A 13,072-nucleotide genomic window follows, 5' to 3' on the forward strand; every position below is an offset into this window, starting at 1 on the left:
CTTTATCCTGTAACTAACGTTAAAAAAAACAGTTACTAGTCATATCCAGATATCAAACCAAAACCAGTTACTAGTCATATCCCTATTACTCCACAACTAAGACCCCCTCACAATCATCCCTACAACAGAAACTCTCATCATCAGAACAATCATTTCCCAAATCTTCATTCTCCTCGACGAATACTGGTGGAGCAGCAAACCCTTCTTCTGTCTCTAACTCGTGATACCCTCTAGGTGGTGCCCTCATAACCACAGACCAATCAGAAGAGTCATCAATCGAATAAAACACTTGCTTTGCTTGTGACGGCAGAATGTATGGATCTTTTTGGAATGCTGCTTGGCTTAAGTGGAAGTTCACAACCGTAAAACCATCTTCCACCTTCAAACCATGCCCTTTGTTGGCCCACTTACACCTGAAGAGTGGGACGTGGAACATATGGTAGTCGAGTAGTATAATCTCTTCTATCACTCCGTAGTAGGATACTATATCTGCCATATGTTTACTATCTTTTGCACTCGATCTACACATACTGAAAGCATCATATGCTACCCCACTGTTCTGAGTCTTCCTCTTTAGCGACTCTATCTGAAAGCGATGTCCATTGATGATTAAGCCTTTGTACCTTGCAACTGAATTTCTTGGTCCAAATGCTAACCATTTTAGCTTTTTCGACTGCTCCTCTGGGTTAGAATAAATCTGATGACAACAGAGATAAGATGGTGTTAGTGCTAAAAACAATAAAAGTGAGTAAAGAAAACTCCATGTCCACTGCTACATATACCTTATCCTTTACCCATTGTGTAAACTGTTCCACATGTAACTTCCATAACAGAGTCTGATTTTGCCGACAACGAGGATCTTTCTCTTGCAACGCTTCCAAATGCATACTGACATAGCAGTAACAATAAATATAAACACACATATACAATCATAAATATTACGTATTCAATTTATCCACTTACTCAATATATGGCTCCATAACTGTTGTGTTCATTAGAACATATCTATGTGCGATGTCTCGCTCTTTATCAGAAAGTAGAACATCTTTGGATCTCTGGATTGGACGGCCTTCAAGGATGTCATCATCTAAATCAACATCTTCATTACGACTCGCAGGTTGATTAACTGGTACAGATTTTTGAAGAAATTCCATGCAGAAGGCAATACATTCTGCTGCCATGTAACCCTCAGCCATACATGCTTCTGGTCGTGCAAAATTTTTAACGTAGGACTTAAGTGTTTTCATGTACCTAAAGATCAAAAAAATAACAGCTCTTGTCAAATATTTATCACAACAAAGATAATATTGAAAGAGGTAAACAAAATAATATTACCTTTCAAATGGATACATCCATCTAAAGTGTACTGGCCCTCCCAAGCGTGCCTCTCTAGCTAGATGTATAGGGAGGTGGAACATTATATCAAAGAGTGATGGGGGAAAGAACCGCTCCATCTGACACATTGTCTCAACAAGCTCACTCTCTAGTTCCAGTAGCTTTTCAGGATCAATCACACGCTGACACAGTCTGCAGAAGAAGTTGCATAATCTAGTCACTGCAATCTTAGGACCTTTAGGAAGCAATTTTCGCAATGCAACAGGTAATAAGTTTTGCAGAAGAACATGATGATCATGTGACTTTAAACCATTAATCTGAGGAGGATCCATGGAAACACAATTTGCAATATTAGCACAATAGCCATCTGGTCCTCTGAATTCAGATAACCTCTTGCAAAATATCTTCTTCTCATCCTTCGTCAACCAATAAGAAGCTGGAGGTAGGTATGTCCTTTTTCCACGTACCTCAGTGTGTAAGGAGCTGCGAATCCCCATATCTTCTAAATCTTGCCTAGCTTTAACACCATCTTTTGACTTTGCACTATGCATCAACATGGATAGTATGGCGTCAGACACATTCTTTTCCACATGCATTACGTCAATGTTATGACGTACTGGCATATCCTAATACATGAAATAATTAGAAACGGTTAGAACGTGGTAAACATATATATATATATATATATATATATATATATATATATATATATATATATATATATATATAGTTCAATCACAGTGATATTGAGAAAGTACTACCTTCCAGTAAGGTAAGTCGAATAGAATTGACCGTTTCTTCCACCTCCATTGGTCAGTATCTTCTTCATATTCTTCACCTCCAATCTCATCATCTTCATCCACAGTAGATTTTCTCTTCTTGCCTTTCTTCTCTAAAGGTTTTCCAAAATCATTCTTCAAGTCCTTGAGCATCTCAAATATGTCAGATCCGGTTTGAATTCTGCTTGCAGTCCCTTCCTCTACAGTATTGTCAAACCATGCTTTGCGGCGTCGGTAAGGGTGCCCTGGCCTCAGTCGGCTCCTATTGCCCAAATAAACCATCTTTCGACTAAATTTCAACCACCTGAAAGGTGTATCCTTTCCACATACAGTACACGCCTGTTTCCCTTTCACTTTACAACCAGCAAGTGTCCCCAAACCTGGATAGTCGCTGATAGTCCACAACAGAATAGCTCGGAGTGTGAAATTCTCATTGGATAATGAGTCATATGCCTGTATACCTTCATTCCACAAGTCAATCAGATCATCTATCAATGGAGCAAGATAAACGTCGATGTTGTTGCTTGGTGCAGCTGGACCAGGGATGAGGAGACTCAACATTATGTTCTCTGCCTTCATGCACAGACTGGGAGGCATATTGTAGTTTACCAAGAAGACTGGCCATGTGCTGTACTTTGTGTTCTGAATGGAAAAAGGATTCATACCATCTGTAGATAGTCCAAGGCGAAGGTTTCTCGGATCAGAAGCAAACTCTGGCCATTTATCATTAACCTGAGCCCAAGTCAGTGAGTCCACCGGGTGTCGCATGGTATCATCTTCACTACCATTGCTGAAATGCCATTGCAAATCCTTAGCCATCCTCTTTGATCTAAACATCCGCTTCAGTCTTTCTTTGATAGGAAAATACCGTAGTACCTTTGCTGGAATCCCAATCTTATTTTCCCCCGTACGCTTATCAACTTCCCATCTTGAAGCACCACATCTTGGGCAGCTATCCATATCCTCATACTGCTTCCGAAAAAGAATACAATCATTCTTGCAAGCGTGAATAACATCATAACCAAACCCAAATATCTTCAGAAATTTCTTGATGTCGCCTGTGGACTTTGGAAGGACATTCCCTTGAGGCAGCATGTCTTGTACCAATGTCAAAATCTGATCAAAATAATTCTCTGAAATCCCACTCTTAACTTTTATGTGATACAATCCCATGATTGCAGATATCTTACTGTAGTTGGGACAGCTGGAGTAGAGTGGAGTTTCTGCATCCTGCAATTTCTTCTTGAACTCAGAGTCTTCTTCACCTTTAAATACTTCTGGTTGCTCTCCGGTTTGTGGATTGTCTTCAGCAACAGAGAATGCAGTTCTAAACAACTCGTATGCTTCTAAGTGGTCAACACTTTCAAACTCATCTGTCTGCGTCTTTCTTATCTCTCCATGAACACTCCAACAATCATTCCTCTTGTACTTCTTATCCATCCCCCTTATGACTAAATGCTCCACGACTGTGTTGAGATTTTGGTGACACATGTTCCGACAGTCGACACAGGGACATGAGATTTGAAGAGGATTACCCAACCTCAACGCTGACTTATTCACGAAATCAGTTGCCCCCTTTTCATAATCATTGCTGGCCCTGTAATATATCAAGCAAGCATAAAAGATTAAATAAACTTCAATTGCAAAAACTAATTTGCATTTACGAAATAGTCAAGCGTAAAAGATTTGAACATACCTTGGAAGCCAAACCCAGAACTTGTCCATATTACAGCTCCAATTTCACAGTGTCAATGCAAAAAATCGAGATGGTTTTCGAGAATCAGTATCTAATAGAACAAAAATCGAGAAACAGAAAAAAAGAACCCTAATTTTTTTAAGAAAGAAACATGAAATTAGCTCGACGAATCTAAACCCTCTAACCCTAAATAACGAGAACAAACAATCGCTAAGATTGACGAACCTTAATTAGAGCTTATTCTTCGGCTACCGAGGAGGAGAGTGACGGAAATCTCAAAAACTGAAAGTTTAGAGGAGGAGATTGAAACGAGAGGGAGAAAAAGATGAAGACTGAAAGTTCAATGGAGACTGAAAGTTCGATGGAGGGAATCTGAAAAAAATGAGAGTTAGAGGGAAAGAATGGTTCATGAAGCTTCTATGGAGGGGGTCTGAAAATGGCTTCTAATTTTCGATAAGTCTTAGGCGCTCAAACTAATTACGTTTCCGCGCTTCACATAGGTAGCGTTTGTTTCAAAAAAGTGCTATTGATAACTAAACGCGAGAAACTCGTTTTTCTGAAAACTTATCAGTAGCATTTAGAAAAAGCAAAACGCTACTAAAATATAAACCGTAGCAAAACACACTTAAACGCTACTATATTATGCTATCACTACCCCAATTTCCTGTAGTGGATCGTAAATGTGGTTCCAAATTGGTTTTTCTTATTGAGTGAGGATCGTTTTTTGATTTGTCTGCAATGCAGGGTCTCAGGTGGAAGAGTATTAATGAGCTGTCCTCAAGAAAGGCTTGGCGTTATGGTGTACAGTCTCTTATTGCATCTGTGGCTCCTAGCTTCTATCTTTTAACAAGATAGGTGATTAACTTCTCTTAGGCCTCTCACATGAAACTACACACAACAGAACCACACAAACTACTTCTCTTTCTCTATTTTTCCCATTCTTTCTCGACCCGTATCACCGTATGCAGAGAATGATAGATGTCTTCTTGTATATATATCCAGAATAATGTCTCAATTATAACAACATCTCCAAAAAGGAACTCTATTTTAAAGTTTCCAAAACTCCATATTTGAAGTTTAAAGGTGTTCTTCTCCAAAAGTAAAAGTTCAAACTCAACTTCAAAACTATTTATATTTTATAATATGGTCCTTATATTTGTCATAACTAATTTGAATTCATAAAACTTTTGTAAATAACTAGCACATATATAAACATATTACAACAATATTAATTAATAAAATATTCTATTAAAATTTAAAAATTTAAATAAAAATAACTTAATTAATATTAAGCTTCAAACAAAATGTCATATTAATTCATAAAATGATTTTCGTTATGCATATACGATCTATTAGTGCATTTCGAAGTAAAAATGGCTCTCCTCAGTTTTACTTTGTAGATTACGAGCTAAAAGTTTATGAAATCGGGTAATATTGATACTTGTAAATACAAGAGATCGGAACAAGAAAGTAAAAGAGAAAGATAAACTATTTATAAAATACTAATTTCTTTTCGATGATATTAATACTTGTGAATATATTCGATATGAACAAAAAAAAATTGTACGAAAAAGACATCAAAAACAACAACAACAATCATCTTCAGTTACACAAAAAAATTTGGACAATATTTGAAAATTTTGAAGGTTCCAGATCAAACTTGTCTGACTATTAGTATTGTTGTAATATTTAAATTTGTGTAATATTTATGTCTTCATGTAATATTTTTTTTAAATATTTTTGTTAAGTTTTTTTTTTATATATTATCGTTGTCTAAATCAAGCTTAAAATATTTTAAATCTTATTTTAAAGTTTTATTTAATTTTATGTGTAAAATTTAAAATCTGTAAACAAAATTTAAAATATTTATGAGATATAATTTTTTAAGGATTAAAACAATAAACGAGAAAATATTTATGAATCATAAAGGTGATGTGTGATTGTAAGGACCAAAATGCAAATAAAAATATGAAACTTCAATTCATATTTGAAATTTTGAATAGTGAAACTTCAAATATAGAGTTTCACTCTTCAAAAATTTCAAATTTGAAGTTTTAAAGTTGGAAAAATTGCCAAATATGACTCACAACTTGATTTCAAACACAAAAGTAAACCCAAACTTGAATCAAATGCAAAAGTAACCTAAAAGACTATTGAAATTACAACCAACCCTTTGTGAACAAACAAAAAAACCGAAATATTTTTACGTTTCTAACCCCCGTAAGTCATCTGGACTAGTTCTACTTAGAAATAATTTAAAATTTTTGTAAAAAATATTTTGATAAGTGAAAAATTGAAATCATGTAATTAACATATGTTTTAAGAGATATAAATTAAGATATAACAAAAGTTAATTGTTTTCAACATAGATGAGTGAAAGTAGTGAGTCATGATATTCTTTGGTTTAGGTTTTGCCAACATATGTTGTAGTATTGTATGTGTTCTTAGGGTTAGATTTTGGAATGCATAAATGTTTTTTTGAAAACTTTAAAATTTACCTAAGTGTGTTTATTTCTGTGTATAGTAAACACTATTTAAGTATAACTACGGGTTTATAACGTGGTTAGTTAGTTAATTTAGTCAATTTAGTTTAGTGGTTAAATTTAGGGTCTAGGATGACTTACTAGTAAGTCGTCTGATGTACAGTATTCAACAGACGACTTACTAGTAAGTCGTCCAAACCGGACCAAACCTTTAATTTTACAATGTACTTTTAAACCTAACCGGATTATTTACCGGCCATATATAAGGTATTTTTTTCACTGTTTATCGAAAATTAGAAAACCCTAAAGTCGTTTCTCTCAAAGGCGATTTCGAAGGCGATTTCTGTCGATTCTCTCTAATCCATCGTTCTCATCGTTCTCATCGCCGTTTATCTCTCCGCCGTTATCACCCTCGTTCTCACCACCGGTTATCTCTCCGCCGTTATCACCGTCGTTCTCACCACCGTTCTCACAGCCGCTTCCTCTATTTAAGATCCGAGAGGAAACCCTAGCGCACATTCTCTCAGAGGCGTCTCGTTGAACTCCGCCGCCGGTAAGTTATATCTCTTACTGTCGAGTGATTGATTAAGGAAAAGATGAACATAAAACTGGAAGTCTTGGAAGACTTACATTTAAGTCGTCTGGAAAGGCTGGAAGACTTTCCAGACGACTTAATTATAAGTCTTTCAGCTGGAAAACTTGCCAGACGACTTAATTATAAGTCTTTGATTGTTTGAGATGGTTGTCTTTGATTGTTTTGCAGGCAAAAAAAATGGAGATGCCAGAACTCCCCCGTAGGATATATACATTAGGGGAAGAGCCCCCCGCAGTGCATAGCATTTCGTATCATACTTGTTGGACGTTGCATGTTGCTTTAAAGAAAGCTCTTCATGATGACGAATATGAAGAGCTGAAGGAGTCGAAGTTGGGAGTTTTCATCAAGTTCCAAGAGCTGGGATTTGATTGGGCTTCAAGGCTGGTTCACTACATGCTCGGTTTCCAGCTGGACATAAAGAAGAAGTATGAGCTGTGGAGTCTCGTTGGTCCAGAACCTGTGAGGTTTTCACTGTTAGAGTTTGAAAACCTCACTGGTCTAAGCTGCGAGTACATCGAGGACCTTGAGAGACCTCACTCTGTTGTTACAAAGGAGTTGACTTCTTTTTGGGAGATGCTGGGAGTTCATGTCGAAGCTGGGCCATCTACTCAGGAGATAATAGCAGCACTTGAGAGATGCGAAGGGTGGTCTTGGGATGATCACAAGTGGCTCGCGTACCTTGCCATCTTCACTGGATACATTGAAGGGAGAAAGTATTCAACCCCTACACGGGTTAGTCTGGCAAGGCTAGTGATGGAGCTAGAACGGTTTGAGAATTATCCATGGGGGAGAGTCGCGTTTAACGTGCTGATGGACTCTGTGAAGGGCAGAGATATTTCGGGTTGTTACACTATTAATGGGTTTTCGCAAGCTCTCCAGGTCTGGGTGTACACAGCTCTTCCGGAATTGGGTGCTACTTTTGGTAATCCTCTCCCAAACAATCCGTCTCCACCGATACTGGCTTACAAGGGTCGCAAAGGATGCAGACAGTTTAAAGAGGCTATCTTCAGTCAGGTATTTACTTCAATCTGGACGACTTCGCAGAAAACTTATAATTAAGTCGTCTGATAAGTCTTCCAATTAGACGACTTAGTAGAAGACTTATAATTAAGTCGTCTGGAAAGTCTTCCAGCTGGATGACTTAGTAGAAGCCTTATAATTAAGTCGTCTGGGAAGACTATCCAGACTACTTAATTATAAGTCTTCTACTAATTCTTCCAGCTGGAAGACTTTCCAGACGAGTTAATTATATGTCGTCTACTAAGTCGTCCAGCTGGAAGACTTTCCAGACGACTTAATTATAAGTCGTCTGTCAAGTCTTTTCTTTCCATCTTTCTTAATCCGTCAAATATCTAAGTTCATATCTTCTATTTACTGCAGACTAGGGTGATCAACTTTGTTCAAAAGGACATTGGTGAAATGTTTCCAAAATGGGAGTTTGATGTTAAGGACACGCTCGCGGAGAACATAATTAAACTCATGTTTGTGAAGAAACCGTGGAACTGGACCATGGATTGCTGGGAATTCATCGGTACTTGGGTCAATACAAAGCCGGAGGTTGTGAGTCCAGTGAAGAAAATGGTAGTGAAGGAAGACAGTCCAAGACCTCGGAAGAAAGCTCGTAAAGAGGCACCTGCAGAGGCTAGTGAAGAGGCAGCTGCAGAGGCTAGTGAAGAGGCAGCTGCAGAGGCTAGTGAAGAGGTGACTACGACTGTTGGTGGGTTGACCAAAGAGGATATTAAAACCATATTCAAGGACATAGCTGATGCCATGAGGGAAGGGTTTGGGACGTGCCTTAAGGAGATCAAGTATCTGTCGGAAAGGGTGGAAGCTGTGGAGAAGAAGGTTGGTATCACCACAAAACGAAAAGGGACATCATCTCAAAACACTACCTCTCCACCTAAACCGACGCTCGAACCCGGGGTTAGTAACGAATCCTCTGCCAACAAGAGATTGACTAGACAAAGTCTTAAGAATAAGAACTGAAAAGTTGCATTTGCTTTGTTTCTTGTATGTCAGAACATGTGTGCTTTGTTTATAGTGTATGGATTTTATATATGTATTTTGTTTCATGTTTGAAGACACTCATTGGTTATTATAGTTTGAAATTGATATTTGTTATTATTGTATAAACCCATCTTGTATATTGCAGAGTGAAAGTGTTAATGGGACAAACGCGGGAACGAGAGAATGTGCTTCCTTGATCATCTCTTTGCTCAGCAATGGAGATTCAACTTCAAGGATTTTAAGGACTCGGAGCCCGATCAGAACGGTTTAGGAAGAAGACTCCCTGTTGGGGCGTGGAATTATTATGCAGGCACTATACCATCATTTTGCCAATCGAACAAGGTTTGGGGGACGGATATTGATGATATCTATGCGCCAGTGAACTTCGCCGACACTCATTGGATTGCTATGTGGATATTGATCCCTAAGAGGCACATAGTCGTCTTTGACAGCATTTGTTCCAGTATCTCCCCAGAAGAACTCGATGTGGTAAAGGAGTCTTTTCTCTACATGGTCCCTTATCTGCTTGTTGAGTGCGCTTCCTCAGACGAACAACGTGCCCAATACAGCCTGGAGCCATTCACATATGAGAGACCGACCAATATACCTCCGGCCCGAGCTGGTGATTGTGGCGTGTACACTCTAAAGTACATTGAATGTCATGCTCTTGGGATAGAGTTTAGTAAAAAAGACTTTGCTAAGGCCAACGGGAAGAGTATGAGGGATAAGATGGCGGTGGATATATTTCAAGAGCTTCCTGACGCGCATGAATTCGAAAACAAGGACATGGATGACAACCTGGGTGCGTATGACGGGTGATTAACAGGCCACGTTAGATTATTTTGTATGATAGATTAGGCTGATGTGTGTATTTGAATTTGAACTTGATCCCTATTTTGTATTTGAACTTGATCCCTATTTTGTAACTATATTCTGCGCAGAAGACTTATAGTTAAGTCGTCTGAAATGTTGGACGACTTAACTATAAGTAGTCTGGAAAGTCTTCTGAGCAGTGACCTTTTGTAACTATATTTCGGATAATATAAAGGGCAAGACCATCTCAAATTTGTTTGGTAGTGCAATTTGACAAAGGAGTTGACACAGATAAGTTCATAACACAAATTTTTAGTACATAGACTGAACACTGGACGACTAACTGGACGACTTAATTGAAGGTCTTCTGAACGACTTAATTGAAGGTCTTCTGGAAGACTAAACACTGGACGACTAACTTGAAGGTCTTCTAGAAGAAAAAACCCTGGACGAGTAATTGGGCGACCTTCTGGACGACTTAATTGAAGGTCTTCTGGAAGACTAATCACTGGACGACTAACTTGAAGGTCTTCTGGAAGAAAAAGCCCTGGACGACTAACTGGACGACCTTCTGGACGACTTAATGGAAGGTCTTCTGGAAGACTAATCACTGGACGACTTACATTGTGGTTTCGTATGGCCAGTTTCCTTGCATTTTGAGCATCTATAAACCCTGTGTTGCTTCCGGGGTTTGCGTCCTCTCATCCTGGATAGCTCCAACCAAGATTGCCATCTTGATTTCTTCTGTCTTCTCGGACCACGCTTTACATCCGGAGGAAAGCATGTGCGTTCCTCAACTTGTTGTCCAACACAAGGATATATATTCTCTGAGTATCCTGCAAACAGAAAATCCTTTGAGTACACTGGACATACAAGTGTGGAGATATGCAAACCAGCAGATGTTCCAGTCCATTTTCCCACCTTTCACAAAGAATCTCCATCCATCAATTGGTTATACCGTCATCGTATCCGCTATCTCCGATCGAACAGCAAGCAAGTATTCAACACCTCGACTATGTTGAGTTGGGAGACTCAAAGCATCTTCTCTCCTTTTCTAAAACCACTTTCCGAGTTTCTCCCTTATGAACTCCAACAGGAACTGAACCGGAAATCCTCTAGCTCGCTTCAGAGCGGAATTAATAGATTCAGCGATGTTGCTTGTCTTTATGTTGTACCTGTCCCCCTGACAATAAACCCTTGACCATAGGCTGACGTCGGCATTCTCCAAATATGTTGCAAGGTCCGGGTTTGCACTCCGTATCTCAGCCATGTACCGGTCAAAATCTGAAACCGTATGAGCATAAGCATCACCTTTCACCAAGTACAAGAGATGTTTCCCTTTATACTTTTTGACAATGTTATCTTGAAGGTGATAATAACATATTCCTCGGGTTGCCCAAGGAAACACCTTATCACACGCACTTTTAATGGCCGTGTGCCGGTCAGAGACTATCACCAGAGGCTGCTCATCAGATACACAACTAGCCAATTTTGTGAAAAAACATTCTCAAGAAGGTTCATCTTCAGCATCTATGATCCCAAAAGCCAATGGAAATATCTGAAAATTCCCATCTTGTGCGGCTGCAACTAACATAGCACCTCCATACTTCCCATTTAGGTGAGTCCCATCCACCACAATGACCCTTCTCTGATACATAAAACCTTTGATAGAAGCTCCAAAGGAGAGAAATAGATACTTAAATCTATTGATAGAATCAAGTTCTATAGCCGTGATAGAATTGGAATTTGCTAAGGAGATTTGCTCGAGATATGATGGCAGACGCGAATACCCATCTTCTGCTGATCCTCTCACCAATGTTTGTGCATATAAAAGTGCTCTGTATGAAGTGGTGTAATCAAGCGTCATGCCAAACATGTTCTTCATTACATCAGTGATATGATGCGGATTCAACCCATCAATGATTCCAACACGATCAATGAAAAGCCTACCAACATACTTCGGAGTATAGTGTCTCCGCTGACCGAGTCGGTCTCCCACTAAGCATGTATGTTTTTCCACATACTTTGTTACCCAAAATGTGTTTGTCCCATGTTTCACACTCGCTCTGACCTTCCATTGACAACCACTAACCGGATATGTTGTCACAAAGAGAGTTTTCGTTGACTTGTATATTCTAAAGGAGAACCTAAACCTCACTGCTGTCAACCGCAGCTCTGAAAGCAGTGCATCCTTGCTAACAAAACTCTGGTTGACATAGATACTGTTACCATTCGATCTTCCTCCTTCAATCTTTTTGATATCTTCAAAATACATATCATCATCTTCCTCATCCTCATCTTCAACCTTTCCATAAACACTGTAATCCTCACCATTCTCGTCCGCTTCAGCAACAATATAGATACCAGCATCCTCCTCCCCATCGTCCTCCTCCCCATCGCCCTCCTCCCCATCATGATTGTCATCTTCAACCAAATCATCATCATCATCTTCAAAACATTCATCAGCTTCATCAGCTTCATCATCTTCTTCCCTGAACTCTGAAACCGTTTCCACCTTGCTACGGCTTGATACACAAAGCCGTACTCCATGCGTTTTGGTTATCTCGAGCAAGTTTTGAACGTGTCTATCACTTGTAACATGAATTGGAGGGGTGTCTGGAGCCTGCATCATTTCTGCTGGTAATGAGTTGGTTATCTCCACAGATTCAGTGCTCATATCCAGGTTATAATCTTCTTGAGCCATTGCAAGAAGTTCAGCATGTGTCGAACCTTCCCCCAAAAAAATGATTCTCGCACCTTTGACATTATCAACCACAAAATCCCAATGGCAATCTTTCAACAAGCATTCTCCATACACTGCATGTAACTGACGCATCATCTACAAAAATTCAAAATAAAACACATTAGTAAACATAGAGAAAATGAAAGTTTACTAAACATTGACGCAGACGACATACCAGTAAGTCGTCTGGAAGACTTACCAGTAAGTCGTACAAACAGGTCATTTTTGCAATTGAATTTTAAATAGGACGACTTACAAGTAAGTCGTCCAGCTTTGTTTGTTAAAAAAAAAACTAGACGACTTACCAGTAAGTCGTCTAGGATAAACGAGTTAGTTTTGCATTTGACCGAATTATGTCAGATTTGACTTTTTCTGGACGACTTACCAGTAAGTCATCTCCGGGAAAACAAAAATTTCAATATTTTATTAAAGTTAGACGACTTATTTGTAAGTCTTCTCAGGTTAGTTTGCAATTCGAAAAAGAAACTTAAATATTTAACTTTACCCAGACGACTTACTTGAAAGTCGTCCAGGCAGACGACGTACGAGAAAGTCGTCCGAGATAAGCAAGGTTTGACCATAATCTAGGAAATAAATCTGGACGATTTTGCTTATCCTGGA

At 38.8% G+C, this 13,072-nt stretch overlaps 1 protein-coding gene across 1 annotated transcript; it reads right to left on the reverse strand.

Moving 5' to 3' along the window:
• Positions 1 to 85: 85 nt before the first annotated feature.
• On the reverse strand, positions 86 to 5,651 carry LOC106425395. The gene is made up of 6 exons (XM_048763548.1): positions 3,811 to 5,651; positions 2,097 to 3,711; positions 1,336 to 1,961; positions 964 to 1,251; positions 783 to 888; positions 86 to 697 (listed from the first exon to the last, which is right to left on the reverse strand). Exons 1-6 carry the CDS (start codon positions 3,837 to 3,839, stop codon positions 86 to 88), a joined length of 3,276 nt encoding a protein of 1,091 aa, XP_048619505.1. The 5' UTR covers positions 3,840 to 5,651.
• Positions 5,652 to 13,072: the final 7,421 nt, after the last annotated feature.

Source organism: Brassica napus, chromosome C7 (genome assembly GCF_020379485.1).
Source record: "Brassica napus cultivar Da-Ae chromosome C7, Da-Ae, whole genome shotgun sequence".
Lineage (NCBI taxonomy): Eukaryota > Viridiplantae > Streptophyta > Magnoliopsida > Brassicales > Brassicaceae > Brassica > Brassica napus.